The following is a 26,179-nucleotide window of genomic DNA, read 5'->3' as shown; positions in this document are numbered from 1 at the left end:
CCCAACTGCTCTTATGATCACAGTTTCACCTGCCTGCCAAGGCCTCCTCCTTATATGCTCCTTAGATAAGACTGCCACAGGTATTACCAAAACCCCACTCTTTTGGTTTGAATTGGCCAATCTGGCCTTAGCCCAGAAACCCCAAAGCACTCCATTCATGGACCATAAGGAAGGCATGTGTCCAGGTCCTGTCTCTCTCTGTCTGTACTCTGCAGTGTAGTCCCTTGAAGCCTGCTGGATACTTCCTCTAGGACCTGTGAGTATGAAACTCAATTTCAGTTTCTCTCTGGTGTGTTGTTGAATCTCAGCTTACCATCTGGCACCATGTGCTCCACTTAACAAGTGTTAATTAGATAAATTCATTACAAATCCAAAAAGCAAAATCCCAGGAGAACAAAATTAAACTGAAATAAAATGGCAATGGAATATTCCTTTCACCTGTAATACCACATTCTATTCTATTGAACCTGGATACATATATTTGTCTAACCTATGTGGGCTGTAACTATATTTGATAGAAACTACTGTATATTCATTACATAATTATTCTGTTTTGTTATATACTTATTCAGTAAAGATTAAATTAGAAATACATATATATATATACATATATATAGTATATTTACTTAAAGATTCAAATGTATCCTAAAGATGTGCCCAATGATTTATATTTAATTTGAATTATTTTATACTTATTCCTCAAACTTTGATGATACACACATACATACAAGAAAAAATAATTTAACTTTAATACTTTTATTACAATGTAAACATTTTGTTAAACCTTCCTTCCTTTTATAGTTCTTTAGTATATTTAGCTGATTTGAGAATTCTCCTAGTATTATTAAATTTGTAAATTTTGTTAGCCTACTTTATTCAAGGCTCTGGGCCTTAGCCATTTCCTAGTGGAAATTCCTCATGGAAGGTGGTATTTGTTCAGGTGCCTCCAATGAGATAACTTGTGTCAGTAAAATATAAGGGCAAAGAAAACAAAGTCATTGCCCAATGTCACAAGCTGGTTAAGTGTGAGAAGTGACTGAGTATCCTCAAAGCCTATGCAGATCCTCTGATGTCATGTTGCCTCCCAATGTGTTGGTCCTGAACAGGCTCACAAAAGATTCGCTTCCCAGTTTTACTGAACTCTCTGTCTTCAGTCTTTCTAATATTAATTCTATCTTCCACATGGTTGCCAGATTTAATTTTCTGAATGGCAGATCTGAAAACATTACCCCTCTGGTTTGAAAGAGAATTAAATAGTCCAGATGCCTTTGCAAGGCATGTAGGCCCCCTACCATCAGTCCCACTCATACCAACTATTCTCAGTTCACTGAGTTCTGCAGCATCACACCATGGACTTATTTACATCTGGCCAGAAACCTTGCTTGTTACTTTTCTGTCTCTTTGCCTTTGTTATGCTAATTATTTTTCTGAGAGGATGTTTTTTCTACCCCACATGTGGGAACGTATTGTACTGCATATTTTTAAAGATCTTTTTGAGTCCCTCCTTCCAATGAATTCAGCTTTCTCATCCTCATGCCTAAACCTCTGTTAGATAAAAGTATTCTTTCCCCAACCTTCTTAGTATAATTTGTATTAAACTCTCCTATGCTTTTTGCCATATTATAAAATTTGTTTTAAAATGTGTAATCTCTCTTTCCAATTTGACTCATGCATATCAGGGTAAAGAAATGTGTTTAATTTTCAACCCCATGTAACCTAAAATACAGTAGCTCTTTGTCTAATTTGAATAACAAAGTACACATAACCTTCTCACCTTTACATGTCTATCTAGGATATAGTCACCAATTCACAACACTTCACAGCTACGTTCTTTACATGGAAAATATTGTCTAAGTCTTATGTATTTTTTAAACATGTGATTCCAACTATTAACTTTCTTCATTCAGTCTTGAATTAATAGGAAACAGGTTCTTTTTTTTTTTTTTTTTTTTTTTGATGTGGACCATTTTTAAAGTCTTTATTGAATTTGTTACAATATTTCTTCCATTTTATGTTTTGGTATTTTGGCTGTGAGGCATGTGGGATCTTAGCTCCCCGACCAGGGGTCGAACCCACACACACTGCATTGGAAGGCAAAGTCTTAACCACTGGACTGCCAGGGAAGTCCCAACAGGTTCTATTTTGATTGCACAATATAACCCTCCTAATTTTCTTCCTTTAATGGTTAGCTTTCTTTTTTCACCTCATCTTTAAATTTCCAAGGGAAATATGATTCATTTTAAATTTCCAAGGGAGATATCATTCACTTTCATTTGTCTAAAAATGTGTCATTTTAGTTATAAGTTTTGTTCTATATTTACAACACAAACTTTGAGAGTTATTACTTTATTGATACTTTGCCTTTCAAGAAAATGCAATCTTTAGAATGAAATCCAAGAGGAGCATGAATATGGCATGTTCTAATTTTGCATCCAAGGTACATTTATTGTACAAGAGCATTTAGGTCATTTGATCTACTTGAATCGTGGCAATGTTGAAAAGGTCATTTTCATGTCATCTAGTTTAGTACTTCCCAAACTATGTAGGGTAAAGTATAATTTTGGAAAAATTTCTATTTTGTTGTGAACTAATACATTTGTAAAATACAATGAAAATAAATTGCTAAAAAAAATAAATACTGATACACCAAATAAATCCTAATTTTAAAAAGATTATTTGATTGAACAAGCACAAAATTACTCTTTCAAATTGTTATGACAGGTACCAATGCTCATTCCCAGCTACTAGATTATATAATGTACATAATGGAGATTTCAACCAATTATTGATATTACTGGGACAAAGAACACATCTGCTTATAGGGGATAATACTGGCACACGAAAGGGTTGCCATCTCAGTTGGACAATGAAGAATGAACATGAATTAGGCATAAGACTGTGACAGAACACTGCAGGCAGAGGAATCAAATTTGATCAAAACTGAAAGAAATGCCAGTTCCAAGACTCTTTGGGACTAATGAGTATTATAGAATATTGAAACATGGAGTAATAAAGAAAAGGTAGGAGATAATCCCAAATATGTGAATCGGCTTACCTAAGAGTCAGAATAGAGTTAAAGAATGAAGAGTTTGGGACAAGTTTGTTTTTCAAGATTCCTACCTACAAAAGAAGGGCCTTCCAGGAAACTCAAATTTCTTATTCTCCATTGCTTGTCATCCCCATTCTAGACTAGATTTCCCCCCAAGTCACTGTACCTAAAATGGTCTCATTAAATTCAACAATGAACGCTGCAGCATTCAATTCAAGGGATACTTATAGTATTTCTCTGTTTCTTAGCTGCTTTTGACTCTACTGATCTCTCACTTCTTACTCAAATATTTTTTCTTAAGCTTCTGTAATATAACATGTGCCATATTTCTTCTAACACTCTGGGGCCTTCTCCTTAGTTTCCTTTTTCATCTCTTCTTTATTTGAAATCTTTACATTTTAGAATTCCTCAGGTTTCTATAGTTGATTCTTTTCCCTTCCCATCCATCTTATTGTTCTCTCTTAATTTTATCTTCTCTACTCCAATGGCTGCAGAGGCCACCTGTATTTTTAAAAATTTTTATTCGAGTATAGTTATTAGAGAAATGTAGACCACCTATATGTTTTTGTTTTTGTTTTTTATTTATTTATTTATTTTTGGCTGTGTTGGGTCTTCATTTCTGTGCGAGGGCTTTCTCTAGTTGCGGCGAGCGGGGGCCACTCTTCATCACGGTGCGCGGGCCTCTCACGGTCGCGGCCTCTCTTGTTGCGGAGCACAGGCTCCAGACGCGCAGGCTCAGTAGTTGTGGCTCACGGGCCCAGTTGCTCCGCGGCATGTGGGATCTTCCCAGACCAGGGCTCGAACCCGTGTCCCCTGCACTAGCAGGCAGATTCTCAACCACTGCGCCACCAGGGAAGCCCCACCTATATGTTTTTAATTCCCAAGTCAACATAGTTCATTATGACCACCTTCCTGAGTTCTAGATCTTCACAATCAAAAGCCTACTGGTTATCTCACAAAGATCTCCAACTTAAAATGAACAAAACTGAGTGTTTGTGTCCTCTCTGCTTCTCTACTTGTCTGAAAAATAATAGGAAAGAAAACTAATAACAAACATAAGAATCCACAAAAAAAATTCAGTAAATTATAGCATCCTCAGGATCTACAGTTGCTCAAACAGCAATTTAACATCATAGTTACATCCTTCGTGTCCCTCATTCTTGACAACCAAACAACATGTCCTGTTATTTCTATCTCCTAAGTGTCTGTCATATCCTCCTACTTCTCTTCATCTTATTCACTGTCTGGGCCACACATAAACACCGTTTCTCCAGGGAGATTTTTCTGTTCCACAGACCAGGTTATCTTCCTTTGTTTACCACCCCAAATTACCTCGTTTTTCCTCTCACAATGTAGATATCTTTGCACCTAAAATTACTTCTACACTATTTGTCTTCCACAGGAGAGAATAAAATCTATGAAGATAGGAATTGTATCTGTTTATGTTAATGCGTTATCTCAAACAGGTAATAAAACATTGAACACATCTCTCAACAAATATCTTTTGAACTAATAAATACTTGATTGTGATACTATAAAATGTCAAAATAGAGAATGGGAGAATGACTGAATCTGATAAGTTTCGACTATTTTCTTTCTAGAGGCATCCTCAAAACTTACTCATCTATGTTGACCTTCTAAATGGAGTATCATTGCATCTTATATATTAGGAGATAGAAATGACATCTTCTTAGCTTAACTGTAAACAAAAACAGTTTTCTTAGATGGTGATACAATTGGAAAGTAGAAAAATATAGACATAATTTAGTTGATTATATGTAATACTATATATTAGTTTTGTAAATGCCACTCATGAATAGGTACCTAGAGTATATTTATTTTTTTCTCTACTATTAAATTGACATGCAATGTTTGTATATCCATTGGTATCTTTCATGGTATAACATAGTATAAGTAACCAATGCATATTATTTGGAGTATGAGAGTTGGTTATAGAATTCTAGAAACTGATGTTACAAAGATGGGTCCCTGTAACTATGCTTTCTAATTCTAATGCTTCCTAATCATTTCAGAAAGGGATAATAGTAACTATCATTTAAAAATGCCTAAATTTTTATAGTCATAATAGAAAAGTATCAATTCAGTTATTTTCCCACTTTAATGGAATAATAATATTTTAAAATATATTGCCACTATCTAAAATACAATGTTCATTAGCAGAAAAATAACCATGTGGCAGACAAGGTGCTACATTTTGCATACAAATATAAAATCCTTAGATACTCCTGGAAGATAGATATTTACCCTACTTTGATTTGTGATTTACCCTACTTGGAAAACCAAGACTCAGAGTAGTTAAGTAATATGTTAAGGTGGTAAGCAATTAATGATTTGCAAAGCTCAAATGCAGACACAAATATGTCTGACTTCAGAGCATAAACAATTTTACCACATTGTCTCTCATCACATTATATATTTGGACTATATATTGTGACCAAATATATATAATAGGTCCATCTTTTCTGAGAGAAATATAAATCAGAGCAGATAATATTAAACACTGATTTTTTTGAAATTAGAACCACATGCTGTATTATGGAATTCTCAAGTATATATAAAAGAGAGGTTGACATTGGGGATCCTCTGGGTTCATAGAAAATGATTATATTAATTACCTCTTTTGGGAGGAACTATTTATTTTAATTTCTTAATTTTTAATGATGTAAAAATTTGAGCACATTTTGTCTTTATTATTAAAAGGAATTTAAAATATTTTTAATTTCTAGGTTTGAATATGAACTAATGCTATTTTATATTTATATATATAAAACAGAATGCTTAAGATCCTTCCTACCTCTGTCCTGAAACACATTGTATTGGAAGTCAGATGCCCCAATCATGAAATTAAACAGAACATGAGAATTTTGACTAATGGAGGTCATTAATCTTTCACATTATAGTGTATAATAGTTAAGAGCAAAGCAGAGAATGTGTATTAGCCAGGTTCAAAGCTTGGTTCTAACACACACTAAGTTCTTCTTTTCAAGTCTCTGTGCCGCCTTTTCTTCATCTACATAGGGGAAGAATAATAATATCTAAATCCTTTTATAGAAAAAGATAATAAGGGGCAGAGGTATTGGACCATATCCAAGGAAAAAGAAAAAGCAGGCCAGACTTATATTACAATTGTAGTCTATGTAAATCCAAAGGTCATAAACTTTCAATTATATCATGCTGCATCATAAGAAATAGGATGAAGGGGATGGGGATGGAGAGAAGAAAGGGGACTGGTATGGGAAGAAGAGAGTAACAAAATAGAGGAGGAAAAGAGGAATAAAAAACAGAAGAGAAGGAGAAAGAAGAGGAGTAATGGAAGAGAAAGAAGATATTGTTACTTATACATGAAATTCTGAAAACTGCCATTAGGCCATTTTAAGGCAGGTGCTATTCTCTTTTTACAGATGAGCAAATTAAGGCATAAATATGCTAAATCGCATGCGCAAGGTGAAATATTAAAAGTGGCAAACTCAGACATTAAGAATTCTCAAATTTTCTAACTGAAGTATTGAAAGTACAGTTTTTATGTCTTACTACCCTATTATTCTCTCTACAGTTTTCTGGTGAACATTGGTATTTTTATCATTAAAAGGATAGGAGAATTATTGAGTACTTTATTTTATTCATAAGAAGCCTTTAAAAAACTTTTGAGAATTTTTACTTAGAGTATATAGGTGATAGAGGGCTCTTGAGGTCAAGTTCCTTGAAGAAAAGATTAAAGAAAAAAGAATGTGATGATACTGGAAATGTTTATCAACCCTAGCATTTTAGAGTTCTTTCCTTGCTCTTGAATCATCCACTTGTCACTAGATAAGCTTCTGACATTTTAAAAAATAGAAGTGAGGGGCTTCCCTGGTGGCACAGTGGTTGGGAGTCTGCCTGCCAATGCAGGGGACACGGGTTCGAGCCCTGGTCTGGGAAGATCCCACATGCCGCGGAGCGACTGGGCCCGTGAGCCACAATCACTGAGCCTGCGCGTCTGGAGCTTGTGCTCCGCAACAAGAGAGGCCGCAACAGTGAGAGGCCCGCGCCCCGTGATGAAGAGTGGCCCCCGCTTGCCGCAACTAGAGAAAGCCCTCGCACAGAAACGAACACCAAACACAGCCATAAATAAATAAATTAATTAAAAAAAAAAAAAATAGAAGTGAGACAGAAATAGTTAGCAACTGGAAATTATCCCATTTTACACTGTTAAATTTTTAAAATGTATTTTTCATATACATTTTTTATGTTCCAAAAAATAATTAAGGTGATATTTAACAATATTTTTTTAAAAATCTGCTCTCCATTTTCATCATTCTTTATAGTTATATTATTTTAATTATTCATGAGAAATAACTACGTCAGTTAAATATTCCCATCTGCATTTCCTTCTTTATGAAGAGCTTGTTTAGTCTTTGTAATCAGAACATGACTATTTGTTAGTAAATTATACACAGTACAAAGTTGAATTCTATACATTTTTGTTGGGAGCAAGCCAAGAGGAATTTGGGCATTCAGTGGAATGATTTAATTAAATGTCCTTTTATGTGAATATATTTACATTTATTTGATTTATAATTAGATTTAGAAAATAGTAAAAAGTACTTTCAAATATCATACTCCTCCATCCAGAAACTGTCGCTGCTAAACATGAGTGCATTGTCAAATCCATATATCCCTTGAACAGACATCGATTTATTCAGTAAATATTGGTTAAACACTTTCTTTGGGCCAAGCACTGTTTTAAATGTTGGAGATACAGGAGTGAAAATACCCAAAGCCCAGATTTTGTGAAACTGGCATAATAGGGGTAGGCCAAATAATAACCAAAATTAAAAAAAGGAAAATAAGCAGTATGTTAAATAGTGGTAAGTGTTAGTAAAGAAGTAGAACAGGGAAGAGTAATAGAGGATACTGGCAGATTTTGCAATTTTACACAGGTAGTCAGGAAGGGCCCCAAGGAAAAAGTGACAGGTAAGTAAAGACCTAAAGGAAGACACTGACTAGTTCTGAGTAGGGAATGATATTATCTGACATGATTTTAACAGGCTAGTTCTGGTTGCTATGTAGAGAATATATTGAATGCGCTAAGGACAGAGCAGAGGAAAGATTTAGGAGTGCGGGCATTAGAGGTGGTGAAAATTTGTCAGTTTGGATATATTTGAAAGTATCACCATGAAGATGGATTGTATGTGGGCTTTGAGATTAAGAGATGAGTCGTGATGCCTCTAAGTGTTTGGTTTGAGCTATTTGAAAGATGTAGTTGCTACTTGTTGATTTGGAAAACTCTGTAGAAAATTTTTTTGGGAAGACAAAGTGCTCAGTTTTAGACACACTGTTTGAAATGCCTAGTAAACATCCAAATAGATGGATAGATAGATGGATGAATACATAGATACGTAGATAAATACACAGATAGATACATACATAGATAAATGGATTTGTATTTCAGGGGAAAAGAATAAGCTGTAGTTTTATGTTTATGAGTCATGAATATGCAGATGATATTTAAAGCTATAGGATTCCATAAAGTAAATGATTAAAGATGTGGAAAAGTCCTGATGACTGAGTTGGTGACAGTCCACACCTAATAAGTCAAATAATGAAGAAGCAGCAAGAGAAAAGGGAGAAGCCAATGATGTGGGTTTTTAAAAAATGTGTGTGTTATTCTGGAACTCAAATAGCAAACATGTTTTCAGAAGAAGGATGTGCTTAGCAGTGGCAAATATTGCCCATATACTGAGTAAGTGAAGCATGAGAACTGACCTTTGGATTTAGCAAGGTATTTATCACTGCCTCACTGGTGACCTCAGCAAGTTCATATTCTGAGAAGTGATAGAGGCAAATGCCTGAATACAGTGGGTTCAGTATAGAATGAGAAGAGGAAAATGTGTACAGACAACATGAACACAATGAAAGTAAGGAGAGAAATGGGATGGAAGCTGGAGAAGATAATGAAGGCAATAGAAGGATTTGTGGTTCTTTGGGGGGTGTGTGTGTGTGTGTGTGTGTTTGTAAGTAAAAGAACATGATTCAATATGTTCTCTTTAATCCAAGGAATTCATTTAATGTTTTTGTCTTATGAATATCTTGAGTAAATACTTTGTCCATTCTGAAGTTAAAGTTATAATATCTAGATGCAAGCAAAATTTATGAGATCAGCATATATTACTAAAATACATCCTACTCATATTTGAAAATTCATATCTAACATAAGCATTATACCAGATCATGTCAATAGGTAATTGTCAAGAAGTCAAATTTACAGACTGTGCCAGTATCATGAGTTTCATCACTTATTTTTTCTTGGATTTGTATGCAAATTAAATTTCTCTTTCCAAGTGATTATTGAATTAAAAAAATTATTTTCCCTATTACGTTCAAGACATTATGCTAAATGTGTTACATATCTTACTCTTCACTTTAGACTTACAAAATAGATTTTATTAACCTATGTTCTAAATAAGAGTCCTGGGGATCAGCAATTCAGTGACTTTCCCGAGCCTTTGATAAATATGACTGATGTAGCAGGGATTCAGTCCAGGTATACTTAGTTCCAAAATATATGACCTTGAACTTTGACTACTTTATAACATTATAGTTACTGAAAGACAGGGACCAAGTTATAAGCAACACTTCTTTTGTATACTGGGTAGAACCAAGTCTAATGAGAGGCAATTAACATGACCTTACTCTTAATATAGTTGTTAATTTGTCCAAGAAAAAAACAATATATTGGACAACAAACAAAATTTTTCTCATGTTTACAATCATTAAGCAAAAAAAAAGTAAACTGATCCAGATTTTTTTTTCTTTTAAATGTCTTGCCATTATTATGAGACAATTTACCAAATTACAAAGCTAAAACAAGACAAAACAAAATTTGTGCCGCTGACAAGTCAGAGATTTGGATGCAGTAAGTTGCACATCAGATGGTGTTGATTGTGCAATAAAGGCTGTGAGGAATCCAAAATTAATCCTCTAGCTAGCCTACTGAGTTTCCCTAAAGTTTTGCCACTGGAGATGCAATTACCAGGACTCTTAAAGTTCAAGTGTAACCAAATCCTTACCTCGAAAGAATGATGGCTTTCTGCATGCTTAAATTTTGTGCAGTTTAATTAATACCTAAAAATGTAAAGCTCCGTGTCTTAGCTTCAAATAAAAACTCAAAAACAGAAATTTTAAATGTACTAGGAAAATAATTAGGAGCCCAACATTTTCTCATTACTTTAAAGTAGATTTTGTGTTAACGTTTAGACACATATCAGAAAAGACACAACCAGCCTCATTTTAGAATTTTGGTCTTTGGAAATCCTTGACAAGTATAACATCTATTCCATTTATTGTTTTATTCCCCTTCATTTCATTGTATTTTCCTTGTAAGTTTTAAATTTTCAGTAGTGAGAAACTGCAAACATCAACAACCTCTGGATGATAATTTTATTTTTAAAATTCTATGGATGTAGAAAAAAAACTTATGGTTACCAGGGGATGGGGGGGAGGGATAAATTGGGAGATTGGGATTGACATATACACACTACTATTTATAAAATAGGTAACTAATAAGAACCTGCCTTGTAGCACAGGGAACTCTATTCAGTACTCTGTAATGGCCTATATGGGAAAAGAATCTAAATAAAGAGTGGATATATGTATATGTATAACTGATTCACATTGCTGTACACCTGAAACTAACACAACATTGTAAATCAACTATACTTCAATTAAACAAAATTGTCTTATTCCTGTATGATATAAAAAATACATTTTACTGAGATACTTAAAATAAATGGTAACATGCCTGAAGTTTGTAATTTAAAAGTCTATTATACATAATTCATATTTATCATTTATACATGGCCCCAGTGGTACTATAGAAAAGAATATGATTTAGAGTTGCAAAGAAATGGTTTTGAATTTCATATAGTCCACATATGACCTGCATGAACTTGTAAAAGGTCTGCATTTTTCATTTCCATATGTAAATAAATGTTAATATTACACGAGTAATAGGCTGGTCATAGTGTTATAATTACTAAATAAGAAAGTATATATTATCTTCTTGGCAATTAGAAGCAAGTAAACAATTTCTTCTCTTTTCCTTTTATCTAGAAACACAGCTAGAGCATAGATAAATGGAATCAGTGATTGAATTTTAATTTTAGAACAACAGAAAAAAAACTTATTCAACCTGTCTGTAAAGCAAAATAAAGATATGTTTTATTAAAAATGTCAGTCTTTCTCATAATAAATTGAAATACTAATGTTTTTTCAAACTTTAGAAAAACTGAAAATGACTAGAATATTGTACATACACATGTATATCTACAATACACACATATATTTGTTTTTTTAATTTTCTAACCTAGGAAGTATTTATCTTATCTTTCCTTAGTGAAACATTGATATGTGATATGAATATAGAGGAATAGCATATTAAGCAAGACATTCTTTTTAAGAACTTAAACACTAGTTTTTTTTTTTGTTTTTGTTTTTGTTTTTGTTTTTGTTTTTAACACTGTAGTTTTGAAATGAGTTAACTTTTCATAAAAAGTGAAATGGTTATATTTCAAGACAGTTAAATCGATTATAAATAATTTTCAAATGACTAGATTTTATCACATATGCTAAATATTACTTTTAATAACTTTGGGGCCTTTTGCTTGCTGTTTTCTACAAACACTATTAAGACTCTATGAAAATTTGAATATGCAAGGAAGTACATGAAGAGAAAGACATTTTGTCATGTAGGCTGAGAAGCTGAGCACTAAAATTTTACCTCCTGCCAATGGCCAATGTTAGGAGGAAAACCAAAACCTAATAATTATTAGGTACCATTTAAATTGAGTATGAAAATTCAGTGAATATTTTCTACTGAAACAAAGTATATAAAGTATACTTTAAAGTATATTATAAAGTATCCATCCCACTCATCTTAAAATTAATATTAAAATCCAGAGATACATTTTGGTATTGTCTTATCAGCATTATGCAAGTGATCAATAATCTTTGGGGCAAAAAAGAGAAGTTTAAATAAGTAAATAAAACTCACCTTGTCCACAATACATATCTGCTTTCTGGTTTGAGCATCAAGTATTTCAATCTCAAAGTGAGTAGTTTTTGAATGTTTAACTGCTGGAGTTGATCTTAGAGGGCCTGCTGAGAGTATAAATTGCGACAAAGAGTGAAAATTTCTCAGGTCATTCTTCAGCATGGACCGTGTAGCTCCTGGGGAAATTAATTCTCTCCTGCGTTCTGAAGCAAGGAACTTGTGCCTTTTGAACATTGTGTGAACTACCAGGAGAATCTGTCTTGTCAACAGGAGACACTTGCAAGTGTGTTCCCTTCAAACAAGTTAAATACTGCTGGTGAAACCTGGAAAGGTCAAGTGGCATGCAATTCCAAGAGTTCAGTTTTATTTAGCAGGCTTGAAAACAATGACTGATCTCTTTCTATATATAACACACTATTGTGAATTGCTGCAATGTAGATTACTTGACCAGCATTCAAATTATTTCTAGCTTTCTCCTTTTATCTCTGCTTCTTAATATGGCCAGTAGTATCTGAAATTCCAAAGTAAGAAAAGAATAGACAAGAGTTTTAACTCTGAATTCTGGATACACTAATCTTTAAACACATATATTATTATTCACACATTCACATGTAGATGTATTTAAAATTAGCATATTGCTTATAGTTAGATTTTAAAATACCTAGTACATTATTACATAACAACATTTTTTGGTAAATGCTGCCTAGGATAAAGATTTGTGCCATGTTTTGAATACACACATATACATCTGATAGAAAACAGACAAGTTCTTCATTCCATACAGGGAGTAGAAAAATGGCAAATCATCTATGAGATTGGAATATATAGAGAGGAACTTTATAATTTAAGGAAAAGGAAGTAAACCTTATTTTAACATTTTTATGCACATTACATCATAAGGAAATCATTAAGTTTGTATATAAAATCAGTACTGAACATCACATTTATCACAAAACTAGGTTATGGCAAATTCAAATAATTCAGAATGAACACTTAAAAGTGATAAACAAACTGGAAAGAAGGGTTTGTGAAAGATTCCAGGTACTCTGAGACCTGTAAATCTGGTGAAGGAACAACTGACAAAAATCCAAACTATAGTGTCACCGATTCAAAGGAATATTACAGGAAAGTATTCTGGGATGTTATTTTCAATGAAAACATGAAAAAGAAAATGGCTACAATAGTAGAGGGGGAAATCTAAACATCTACATGAAACTAATCTTAACTTTTATAATTAAATAAAATAATGTACTTTTAAAAATTTGGACTGCACATTATGTGCTGGAGATTCACTTACACATTGTTCAGTTATCATTTTCATACTCTAGACCACCAGCACACTAATATTTATTATTAAAAATAGAAGACAGGGATGTATGTGTATATACATTTGTGCACACACACACACACACACACACATTGTCAATTTTATCACCCCAGTTGTTCAGGACTTTAAACTTGGGATTGCCCTTAACATTCCCCTTCCTCCCACACCTCAGATCTAATCCATCAGAAATCCAGAACACAATCCTATCACCATCTCCATAGCTAACTTCAAAGCATCAATCTCACCTGTATTGCTTTTCCAAACTGGCCTCCCTTTGTCAGTATTGTCAATTTATAGTCTCTTTTTAAGGCAGCAGCTAGTGATCAATCCTTATATTAAAACAGGTAATGCAGTTATCTGCTTAACACACTGCTTGGGGATTCCTATTTTATGTAATGAAAAAGCCAAATTCCTCTGAAAAGGTCTACAAGGCTCTGCATCATCAGCATTTTTTTATATCTCTAATCTCATCCTCTTATCTGTCCACAGTGCTCAGAACAGTGTCTGGCACACAGCAGGTGCCTAATACATATGTATTAAACAAATAATCAACTAATAAATAATCGATCAATAAATGTATCTTAATGGTGTAGGCAGAATGATGTAAATTAATTGCATGCTGAGGTAAACTACTAGCACATTATAGCAAGGTAACATAACTGTGCAACCCATATAATATAATCTTCAGAGATAGTTTCTATTTTAAAAAAAAAAAGGGGAATAGTTGAAGGACACAGGTGCCAAACTGCAAGAGCTCCCATTGCCAACACTGGAATAATTCAAGTAAGAACATAAATACTGATGATAATATAGTCTAACTCAAAGAACAGTGTAAATATCTGAGTCCATACTGTTATAAATAAGTGATTGAATAAATAATAGATAAATAAATTGGGACAAGGGGTGAAATTTTCATACACAAGAATTGCAAATTATATATAAAAATCTCCCCTTGAATGTGGGTTTCACTTAAGTAACACAATGAATGGAAGTGGAAAATAGAAGCTTGATGGCGGAAAAACCTGGCAGGCAAATAGCATTTTAACCTAGAGGCCAAGTCTAATATCACCATGAAGAGTCATGCTGATATCATGTACCAACTGATATCATGAGATGAGGGCACTTCACCTCTGGGGTATTCTTCCAAAAGTTCATTACCTCAGTCTAACCATGAGAAAATATCAGACAAACACAAATTGAGGGACGTTCTACAAAAATACCTAATATTCTCTCAAACTGTCAAGAATATAAAAAATGAGGAAAAATTGAGATACTATGGCAGATCAAAAGAGACTATGTAAAGACATGAATAAAAATGCAATGTGGTATCCTGATTGTTTTCTGGAAGAGTAAATAAATGAATAGAAAATCCAGTAAAATAAGAAAAACATCTGAAGTTTAATTAATAGTATTATACCAATATTAATTTCTGAGTTTTGACCAAGGTTATGCAAGATGTTAAGATAGGGGAAACTGAGTAAAAACTACACAAAAAACTTTCTTTTCAATGTTTTTGTAAAATTATTCTAAAGTAAAAGGTATGAAGTAAACATATACCGACACATGCAAAAAAAAAAAAAAAAGGAATGGAGAAAGAAAAAATGGGTGCAAAATGGCATTATTTAAAAGGAGAAAATTGTAGATTTTTGTCTGTGCTGGTCACCTAAGTTAAAAATTTTGGAAGAGAATAAAAAACATTTCAGATATTATGCTATTCATTGTTTCATTTTGTATTTTGAAGTAGCTTTAAAAATAAAATGTTTTATATATGCTAAGGTGTTCTTTTAAGATTATTGCTAAATACATCATAATGAAATTAATACCATGAATTACTATTTGTTTAATACTAGACCTGGCATACCACTTTAAACTAGATTGCAGTTTAAATATATTTATAATAGAAAACTATTATAAAACAATGCACTATAAAACAGGAATCTTTATTCCAATTGCATTTACTTACAGTAAAATGTGAAGGGGGGGCTTACAATATCATTTTTCTTTATCCTCATATTTTTCATTTCTTTTTTTTTTTTTATTTCTTTTTGACAGAAAGCATATCATTTCCGTTTATTTTCCATTTGAAGTGCTACTTCTTATGAGATCATTTAAAATAATTAATAGACATTTTTAGAGCAGTTTTAGTTCAAACAAAAATTGGGCAATTAAAAGTGCGGAGTTCCCATATATTTATTCTCTTCCCTCCCAATACACTATACATCCTATTATTAATATCTTGCATTAGTGTGAGACATTTGTTACAATTGATGAACCAATATTGATAGATATTTATGAATTAAAGTCCATACTTTATTTTAGAGTTTAGTCTTGGTGTTTTAGGACTAAACTAAACTAAAGTTCTATGACTTTTGACAAATGGATAAATTCATGTATCCACCATGATAACAACATACAGAATAGTTTCACTGACCTGAGAATGTCCTGTACTCTACCTTTCCATCCCTCTCTGCACTCCTCCTGAATTCCTGGCAACCACTGATTTTTACTGTCTTTGTAGTTTTGCCTTTTCCAGAATATCATTAGTTGGAATCATACAGTATGTAATGTTTTCAGACTGGCTTCTTTCACTTAACAATATGCATTTAAAATTAGAGATTTTTTAAAAATCACTGAATAATACCCCATTATATGAATGTACCACAGTTTACTTATTCATTCATCTATTGAAGGACATCTTCATTGTTGCCGTGAACATTTGTTTTCAGGTTTATGTATGAGTATAATTTCAATTTATTTGGGTAAAGAACTAAGAGTGTGATTGCTTAATTCAATGGTAGGCCTATGTTTAGCTTTGTATGAAACTGTCAGACTGCCTTCCAAAACGGTTGTACCATTTTGCATTCCTACCAGCAGTGAATGAGAGTTCCTGTTGCGCCACATCCTCTACAGTGTTTGGTATTATCACTGTTGCTGGAATTTGGCCATTCTAATAGGTGTGTTGTGGTATCTCATTGTTTAAATATGCAATTCTCTAATGACAAATGATGTAGAGCATCTTTTCTTATGCTTATTTGCCATGTGTACTTCTTTGGTGAGGTGTCTGTCCAGATCTCTTGTCCATATTGTAATTGCTTTTTTTTCCCCCTACTGTTGATTTTTGAGAGTTCTTTTTGTATTTTGGATATAAGTCCTTTATCAGATATGTGTTTTCCACATGCCTTCTGCCTGTTTGTCTTGTTTTCTAATTCTCTTAAGAGTATCTTTTGCAGAGCAAGGGTTTTAAATTTTAATGAAGTCCAACTTACCACTTTTTCTCATTCATGGACTGGGCTTTTGGTGTGTTGTTTTCTGTAAATTGTATGGTTTTGAATTTTACATTTATGTCTATGATCCATTTTGAGTTAATGTATGTGAAAGATATAAGGTCTGTGAATAGATTCATTTTCTTTTTGCATGTGGTTTTCAAGCTGTCCCAGTACCATTTGTTGGAAAGACTATCCTTTCTCCATTGGCCTGCCTATAATTGCTTGATTATACTTGTGTGGGTCTATTTCTAGGCTGTCTATTCTGTTCCACTGATCTATCTGTCTATTCTTTTGCCAACACCACATCATCCTTATTATGGTAACTTCATAATAAGTCTTAATGTCTGGTAATGTTGGCCATCTGACTTTGTTCTTCTTCTTCAATGTTGAGGGTCTTCTTAGTTCAGTTTTTATGATAGATACTCCATGTATTTCCAAAATTGCATTGTGGATTTTCTAACTCATAGTTTCTTAAATTTGAACATCTCCATGTTAACAATGAATATTCTTATAAAATTATAATATTGGGAATTTACAGAATTGATACACTTTTGCTCTGAATCAATGGCAAAAATGTAAAAAGAAAGGGCATTATGCCCATCTTTGGATAAATTGTTCTCAGCCATTCTTCTGGAGAGTAGTTCATTTCTCTGTATTTACATTTTTTGTTGATACTTTAGTCAAGTAATGAAAATTGTAATTATCCAAACATATTTGTGATATTTAACCACCACAGCATAAAATTCATGAGGCAAAGATCAGATCTAATTTTGTCCATCACTCTACCTTCAAGGCATAGTATAATTCCTGGCATATACTAAGTACTCAACATTGTTTGTTGAATGAATAAATCATCATGTGAATAAATTTTCCTCTTTAAGTTGAGATACTAATCAATGACATCACGATAAGGTAGTCACTGGACTCCTTTGATAATAGAAAAAACTTCATGATAAGACCTATGTCTTTAATCTGTACTCAGGATTCACCTGAGTAAATCCTCAAAGACACTAAACCTGGAGTTAGTTGGGTGAAAGAGAAAGAAATAGGAAGCCAAAGACAAACCACTTGTCATGGATATTTTTTGGTCAATGTTCATAAGAAAATTTTATATATAAGGTACAAAGAATTAGAGTTTAGGAAGTTAAGGTGGGAGCAGAATATTAAAATAAGCATCAAGTCATACTATACTTGGACCTAGGCAAATATATAAGCAAGTAATATGAGTCTAGCAAATAACATTTTTAGTGGAAATAGTATGGTTTCAAGAAGTTCCTTGTAATAGTTAAATAGCTATGTGATGTCAAGCTTTCCATTATCAGTCACATTTTGATAACATTATGAATTTCACAAGACTCTTATGAAATATAGTCAGACAATGCATATAAAGTAAATAGAGAAGTTTCTGAAAAATGGAGGGCATTCAATATACACATACAACATACATTCTCAGTGTTGTCTCCAAAATCAGATTTATACCTCCCAAAATCAGATCTATGCTTTTCTTTACCCCATCACCCTACTCAAGCATTCAGATTATTCCTCTTCTCTACTTTTCTAAATCTAAATGGTTACAGTCACTGGAAAATGAAATCTACTCATAATTACCACACTGATGGGCCGACAGATTTCTAACCTAGTTCAATTGACTCCTTAAAATACCTGCAAGTATATTTATCATCCTCTTCCTCTATAAAGTTGATATAGTCTTATTTTTTTCTCTAATTTTCTCAATTTTAGTGATACCAATGAACTATGAAATGGGCTGTGAATCAGCAGGCTAAAGGCAGATAGAAAGGACTTCAGTAATATGAAAATAAATTATTTTCTGAGTCTCCAGAGGATATGAGTTTTCCCAAAAGAATGTTTTATATCCTGATTTGTTACACAAGCTTCTTAAAGTCATGAAACTACTAAGTGGTTAAAACCACTGATGTTACCATTTGAACTAATAGATAATGATTGAAACATTTTATATAATAATTGAGTATTTATTTTGGTTATATGAAATAAATTACTTGTAATAAAGGAAAGGATTAAGAGAGAAAAACAGGTGTTTTTACCATGACAAAGTTTCAGTTTTACAGTTTTGACCAACAGATTAGGATAGTTGATCTAAAACAGTCATCAATAAGAATTAATGATGAGTAAATTCATTCAGATTATAGATAAATAATAGTTGTTCTATTAAAAAAGACTGTAGCTGAAACGTAGGGGAAAGAACTCTGGAGTTAAATTCAGAGATGTAGATTCTTGGTCTAACTCTGCCAATGTCTGCTGTGTGATAACTGGTTAAACTGGGAAACTTCTCTTAATACTGGTTGTATCATTCATGAAATGAATGCATGCTCAGAATGATATCTAATGATCCTTCTAACTATAATATCCAAGTAATATTTAAAAGTTTGCTCCCTGTTTAAAATCAGCTATAATAAAAAAACAAATAGAAATAAGATCTGCATAGTAGTCTTTCCCTCACAAGATTATTGTACCATTAAAATAATGTTTGTGAAAATGAACCGTGAAATCCTATACATTATTAGTAACTAATAAATTAGACTGGATTGGAAGTCTCTGTATTTCACTAAGACTATGGTGAAACTAAATGGTTTCCTGAAAAGTGAATCAATTGAACGGAGATTTAATCATTTTTTTAAATTGAGGAAAACATAGTCTCATCTTGTGTGTACAAGGTTCAAGTTTCTTGTAAAATTAAAATATCTGTAGAAAAGGAAAAGTACAAAGGAGATGGAACTTACTTCATATTCAGTTTCAAGCAGACCATGTATTTCTATTTAACTTGTCTTTATTTTTTTTTAATTTTGAGTTCAGTATTTACCAAAATGTTTTCTTTGGGCCATTTACATAAATTACAAACTCACCACAAACCATTTAATCTCAGTCTTTAACTCAGCTCTGCCTTCTTCATTTTTTCTTGATTGCACACTATGTTTTCATTACGGCAGTTGGCTGTGCCCTCTCCTGTGTTCTCTGATTCATCCCTGGAGAGTTTCCAGACATTCAGGCTTGCCCTTCCCAGAGTCCGCCACGCGATTGCAGTTGTTCTCTGATGTGTGTTGGCAAGTGCTGTCCTTTATTTTGGGAGCTGAGGCCATGCCTATTCCTCCTCTGTAAGGGATTTGTTGCCATGAACTGTGTGCACTACAGAGTTCCTTTCTCAATGTTGAAAGAAAAACTTGAAAAAAAAAATCCAAATACCTGGGGTCTATATATTTAGAAGCAAATGCATACACTTTCTAGTCAGTTTTATCTCTACTTTGGTAAGTTGTGAGGAAATCATGGTCAAACAAAAAGTTTTCCATTTGAGAAATAAGGACTCAGTGTGTTCATTTTTTATTATGTACAGCTTCTTTCTTCATTGGGCTTGGGGGATTGAGGCCAGCACATTTTTTGGTTTCATAGATTTTCAAGAAAACTTAAAAACATCAGAAAGATAAGAATGAGACAGTACAAACAGAGTGAGGGTATTAAACTCTTCATCCTCATAATTTAAAAGTCAATAATATTATTTTTATTTAGGTTTTTCATGCACATTTCAAATAATTTAAGTAGTATGACCTGAGATGTTTGAGGTGCATTTTCACCTTGAAGGAAAGAGGTTGACTAGCACTATTTGAAATATTATCTTGTCTGGTGATTCTCTGGGGTTGTAATGTTGTTTTCATTTTTATACATTTTATGCCACAAGATTTGCATAGTTTAATCTATTTAGAAAACAGCAGAAGTTATGCTTGTAGTGAAGTATTTGGTATTCACAGAATAATAGTCAGTGACCATGTGAGGCTTATTATGGTGCAGGCAATATACTCAGTGCTTATCCACATAGCAACTGTATAATATAGTTTTTATTATAGATGCAGAAAGAGGTACAGAGAATATAAGTAACTTCACCAAAGTGAATAGTCAAAAAGTGGCATAGTCACAAACCAGTCCAAGTTCTTAATCACTTTCCAGCATCACCTTTTATGGCCACATACATACACATACAGAGCTAAATACGTATGTAGGGATCTATTATTTGTCATTGCATAGTTAAAGTCATTCAACAAGCTATATGTATATAGTATCAAAATATAAATGTGACTGCAAAATGATAAACACACACTTTGCAATGGCAAACACACAATATCATCTATGTGTGAGTATATCTATGCTTACAAATGCGTGTGTGTGTGTGTGTGTGTGTGTGTGTGATATCTTAGAACAATTGATGCTGCTCTTTGGGGAGCTTGCTCTTAATGAAATAACAAACATAATGTCCCTTGACATATATATATAGGCTTCTGCTTCTCTGACTTCAATTCACTCTAAATTTGCACCATGAGTCAGTTTTCCTGCCATTCCTACATCCTAGCCATTCTGGAATTTACTTGGGCCATAGTGATACCCAGAATTACACAATTTTCTTAAGGACTAAAGTAGGCCATCACAGGATCCTTCTGTTTACTATATAAGGAAATTAAACTGCACCATGCTCAGAGCCATGTTCTTTTGTCTTTTGATTTGGTATATTATGCAGTTTCTCTAAAGGAATTGTATTTTCTTTAAATATCGGTATTTATCTTAACCTGTTTTTGAAAGATACAGCACAATACCTAGTGTGTAGTATGGAAGGTGCTCAAAAAAATTTAATGAATGTACAAATTAATGGCAATATAAAAATTATGCTTAAGATGGTATAAAACAATGGGTAAGATATAGTTTTATGTTAATAAGTACAGTGAATATCAATATTGGGTTAGATTATATGTGGGACCAGAATATTCCTTTGATTATATTAGCAAAGGAACATCCAATCAAGAATAGTCATACTCTGTAGAGAACAAATGTATGGATTTGTTTTAAAGGGGGGAAGGAGGAGGTGGGATGGATTGGGAGATTGGGATTGACATATATACACTACTATGTATAAAATAGATAACTAATGAGAACTAACTTTATAGCACAGGGAACTCTACTCAATGCTCTGTGGTGACCTAAATAGGAAGGAAATCCAAAAAAGAGGGAATATATGTATATGTATAGCTGATTCACTTTGCTGTACAGCAGAAACTAACACAATATTGTAAAGCAACTATACTCCATTAAAAAAAAAATAAAGAAAAAGAAAACAGAAGAGTCATACTCAAACTCTGCCATTTCTGTCCCCTGGTAGAATGTACTGACAATAGATGAATTAAGAAATATCATATATCAGAAAGATATAAAATACAGGATTTTTATTGTATCTCCTCTCTTATTGGTCTATGCAATTACATAAATAGTGAAGAATGGTAATTCTTTACAGTAGAATATCAAGTAATAAGGAATAAGAGAACCACAAAAACACCATTTTGCTATCATTATATTAAAATTTTTCTGGCAAGAATCTTCAATGGACAATAAAACATGATATGTACATAGTTTCAATGTGTCTATCAAATAATCACAGATTAAAGAGGGAAAGTGGTAATGTTTCATTGAAGAAATATGGGAGCCATCACCATAAGTGATCTATATTAACATCAACAAAATACCATAAACTGATATCTTGTATCTCCTGATATGATATACTGAGAAGGCTATATTAATTCTGTAGTACTCCTTCCAAAAATAATTGTTCACTTTAATCATAAGGGAATATCAGATAAAAATAAATAAGACTTCTGAACTAAATTCCTCAAAATTACAATGTAAAAGAATTACTAAATAGCTGTTTCAGATGAAGAAAGACTAAAGAAACATGAACAATAATTAATATTTACTTCTCAATTGGATGCAGGATAAGGTAGAAATTTGTGTAATGCTATAAAGGATGAATCTGAGATAATTGAAGACACATTGAACTGTATATTAATTAATATCTTTGTATAAATAGTTAATGTTCTAAGTTGAATAATTTTTAACATAATTATGTAAGAAAGTGTACTTGGGAAATAAATGCTGAATTATTTAGGAAGAAAGCGCCTTGATGTTTGGAACTAAATCTCAAATAGTTTTAGGAAAATAAAATGTATTTATACAAGTCAAAAAATGGTAAATCTTGGTTAAGGATGTTCTTTATATTATTATTGTTACTCTTTAACCTTGTAACTACTTAAAAATAAGAAGTACTTTTGGTATAAATGAAAAAGGCTCAAACTATATGACTCAAAAGAGATGAAGAATAGATATATAAGGCTACAAGCTTTTAATTTAAAATGTATTTCTCATTTGTGATGAGATTAAATGGAAAAAAATAGTAGGGATCTGGAGTTTTCCTCCAGGTATCCATGGCATCTTGCAAGTTTGAACCTCCTAGTAAGTGTATTAGTAGCTTTGTTTCCTGGCTTGTCTTCAGAGCAATGAGTTTCACTGTTATGACATTACATCATTTATATTTTAGTGGTGTCTACACATAAAGGGCACTTTAGAATAAATTATAGAAATGAATAATTACCATAAAATTACTATGAAATTTACATTGCACCAATACCTTATACCAGGAACTATGAAAAATGCCATAAATTGTTTTTCTTCTAATTTAGAGTTATTTCTCTTGACTCTTTTCTTCTGTCTGTAAATAGTAAATCTGCAGGATGATTTTATAAACACTCTAAAGTTTGGTTCTAAATATCACATAGGTCATCAGCTAAGTGATAAATATTAATGTGCTTATTATTTCACTCCTGATTGATACAACACAATTTAAAATCTTTCTATAAACAAGTATGTGTCTGTTAACATTATTTTACATCTATTCAAGTTTATGTAACAACAAGTATTATGTCTATTAACTTTCTTGTTAATAAATCTTATTATTATGCCTGTCGACCTTAAAAGCACTTAAACTGAATAAGTTACTGAAAATTAAACTAAAATTTTTGAAGGTTAAATGCTAATGAAAAAGGAAAGTGCATATGTGTATATATGTAAATGTGATAATATTCATATATATCAAACTATGTATAAAATGAGTTCTTAATAATAATAGTTAACAGAAAATTATGTGCTATAAAATCATTTCTCTTCTGCCCAATATGTATAGTAAAAGACTTTGTTTGGAGAGGGCTAATCCGTACATTTTGCCACCCACTCCTGACACATCTGTATTTAACTGGACATATCTGAGTGTCTGGAACTTTCCCTTTTTTCTTATTCTTCTAACACTTTTACCCCACTCTTCTCTCTCTCAACTGTTGAATTTTCTTCAGATACCAATAAGAAAATATAAGCAGTGGTAAGACAAGTTCCACATCTGTCAATAAACCTGCCTCTGTGCCCATATATTCCTACTTCTTTGCACTCATATTGCAAGACTGACCTTCTCCCACCTAAGGACAGAGCCTCCAATTGTACACAAATTCCCATTTCCTTTTGCTGGTTAAGAACATTGTTCCAGCAATTAGTTCTTTGTTTTCTGTATCATCATTTTAAATTCTTCTTACAGTATCACTAATATTAGCTTATAAATGTCATAATATCACTGATATTAAAAAATAAACAACTTCTCTTTACCCCATGTCTTCTTCCATCTATCTACCCTTTATTTCTATGTTCCTCTCTGTATAGAAACCCTTACAAATCTTATCTGAAATCCTTATCCCATTTCCTTTCCTCTTCTTACAAATCAAATTTTCAATTCTGCCTTCAGTTTTCAAACCAGTCTGCAGTGTTTAACCGAGTAAGTCACAATCTCTAAAACATTTTCAACCTTTGACCTCTGAGACGCCATCTCCCCTCATTCTTTCTTTATCACTTGCATAGTTTCCCAAGGACTTCTTTCTAGAATTCCTCCTGAACCCCTAAATGCTACTGCTCTTCCCTTGTGTTAGTCCAAAAACTCTTGCTTTCTCCATATAACAATCACTCTCTAAGTAATACTATCCTGCTTTATGGCTTTTTCTTTAATCAACAAATATTCACTTAGCACCTGCTACGTTCCAGACACTATGCTGGGTGATAGTGTTACTTCAAAAACTCCTCGGATCTTTCTGGGTATTGTCTGAAACTGGCCCCCTTACACAGAGGGTAGGGAGAAACCTAAGAAAAAGGTAGCCACTCCAGATTGGCAGGGGTAACTTTTAAAAAGCAAGGGAATTTACTTATGAGGTTTGTCTTGGGCAGCCAAAAGACAAGTAGATTTCTTCACCTGCCCACCAGAACCTTAAAAGTTTATTTAGAGCCTAACTGGGTTCAGTCACAGTCACATACCAGTAAGGATAGCTTCACATTTCTATTTCAAGGTTGCATGCTTGGAGCAGCTTCTGGGAGCAGGGAAGGCAAGCTGAAAGCATATTCAAAGGACAGGGAGGGGGTGGGGAGCCTCCAATTGCCCAGGTCCAGCTCATGGGTCAATTGGTGGTCACATCTTTTTGATGGCCTCCTTCAACAGGTAGAGATATATCAATGAACAAAATAAACAAGCAACCTGCCTCCTGGAGTGCACATTCTGTTGGGTAGAGAGACCTGTAATATACAGCAAATTATATAGTGTAGTAGAAGGTGGTAAATATTAAGGACAAAAATAAATCAGTGCTAAGAAAAGTTGGGTAGGTGGTACTTGAGCAAAGGCATGAAGAAAGTGGAATAGTGAGCAATGGATTCTCAGGAAGTCATATACTTTTAAATGCAGCCTATGCATGGGGAAAAAAAATCACAGCTCCAGCTCTGGTCTGTACCATAAACACCACACTCCCATGTCCAATTACTTACTTATATCTCATGTGGATAAATAACCTAAGAGACGTCTCAAGTATGGCATGTCTAAAAACAAAAAAAGTTTGAAAATCCTGATTTTCTCCAACAAACATTCTCCCTGCAGTGATTTACATTTCAGTAACTGGAAATTCTAGTTTTTCTGACCAGCATTCATGAATCAACCTTATCTCTCTCCTTTCTCACAACCCATAGCCAGTCCAACAGCAAATGCTGCTGAGTTTATTGTTTAAAAATAACTGGAGTCTGAGCATTTTCACAACCTTCACAGAAAATGCTGTGAAGACGTCACATCGCTCAAGACATCATCATCTCTCATTTTGAATATGGCAATAGCCTCCAAACTCCTATTCCTTCTTCTAATCTTGTTTCTCAAAAGCCAAGCCCTGAGTAAACCAAATCTATCTTATCATCTCCCTAAAAAGTAAACGCAAAGATAATGTACACTGCAGAGTCTTGTACTGCTGGAGCCCCAATATCTTGTCTTTCCCCACTGTTCTCTTTGCTTACTCTGCTCCATCACTCTGGTTCAGCTGTTTCTGGAAAACATCAAGCATCTCTCCCCTGAGATTTGCAACTTGTCTTCACTCTTCTTGGAGTCCAATTACTCAGATAATTTGCAAGACCACTTAAAATTTTTTTTCCAGGTCTCTGCTTAAATATCATCATTTTAAAGAGGAAGTTCTTAACCATTCTGTCTCTATTGGCCACAAGTCTGGGTCCTTATCCTCCATCATTTCTTCCGAGCACATATCATCATTTGACACATTAAGAATGTATTTTAAAAA

General features: G+C 33.2%; 1 protein-coding gene and 1 long non-coding RNA gene across 2 annotated transcripts in view; both read right to left on the bottom strand.

Annotated features, from left to right (window-relative positions):
- TECRL (trans-2,3-enoyl-CoA reductase like) overlaps positions 1-26,174 on the bottom strand; it is a 132,122-nt gene extending 105,948 nt beyond the window's left edge. The window contains exon 1 of the mRNA XM_082463894.1: positions 12,102-26,174. Coding sequence (XP_082320020.1) covers positions 12,102-12,335 — 234 coding nt within the window. The 5' untranslated portion in view covers positions 12,336-26,174. The remainder of the gene's footprint in view (positions 1-12,101) is intronic.
- LOC309661921 overlaps positions 1-26,179 on the bottom strand; it is an 859,734-nt gene that overhangs the window by 802,746 nt on the left and 30,809 nt on the right. The gene's annotated exons all lie outside the window — the stretch shown is intronic.

The sequence above is a fragment of the Balaenoptera physalus genome (assembly GCF_965194825.1).
Source record: "Balaenoptera physalus genome assembly, chromosome: 5".
Taxonomy (NCBI): Eukaryota; Metazoa; Chordata; class Mammalia; order Artiodactyla; family Balaenopteridae; genus Balaenoptera; species Balaenoptera physalus.
The sequence above is the reverse complement of the archived record's forward strand: the minus strand, read 5'-3'. Positions and strand labels throughout refer to the sequence as shown.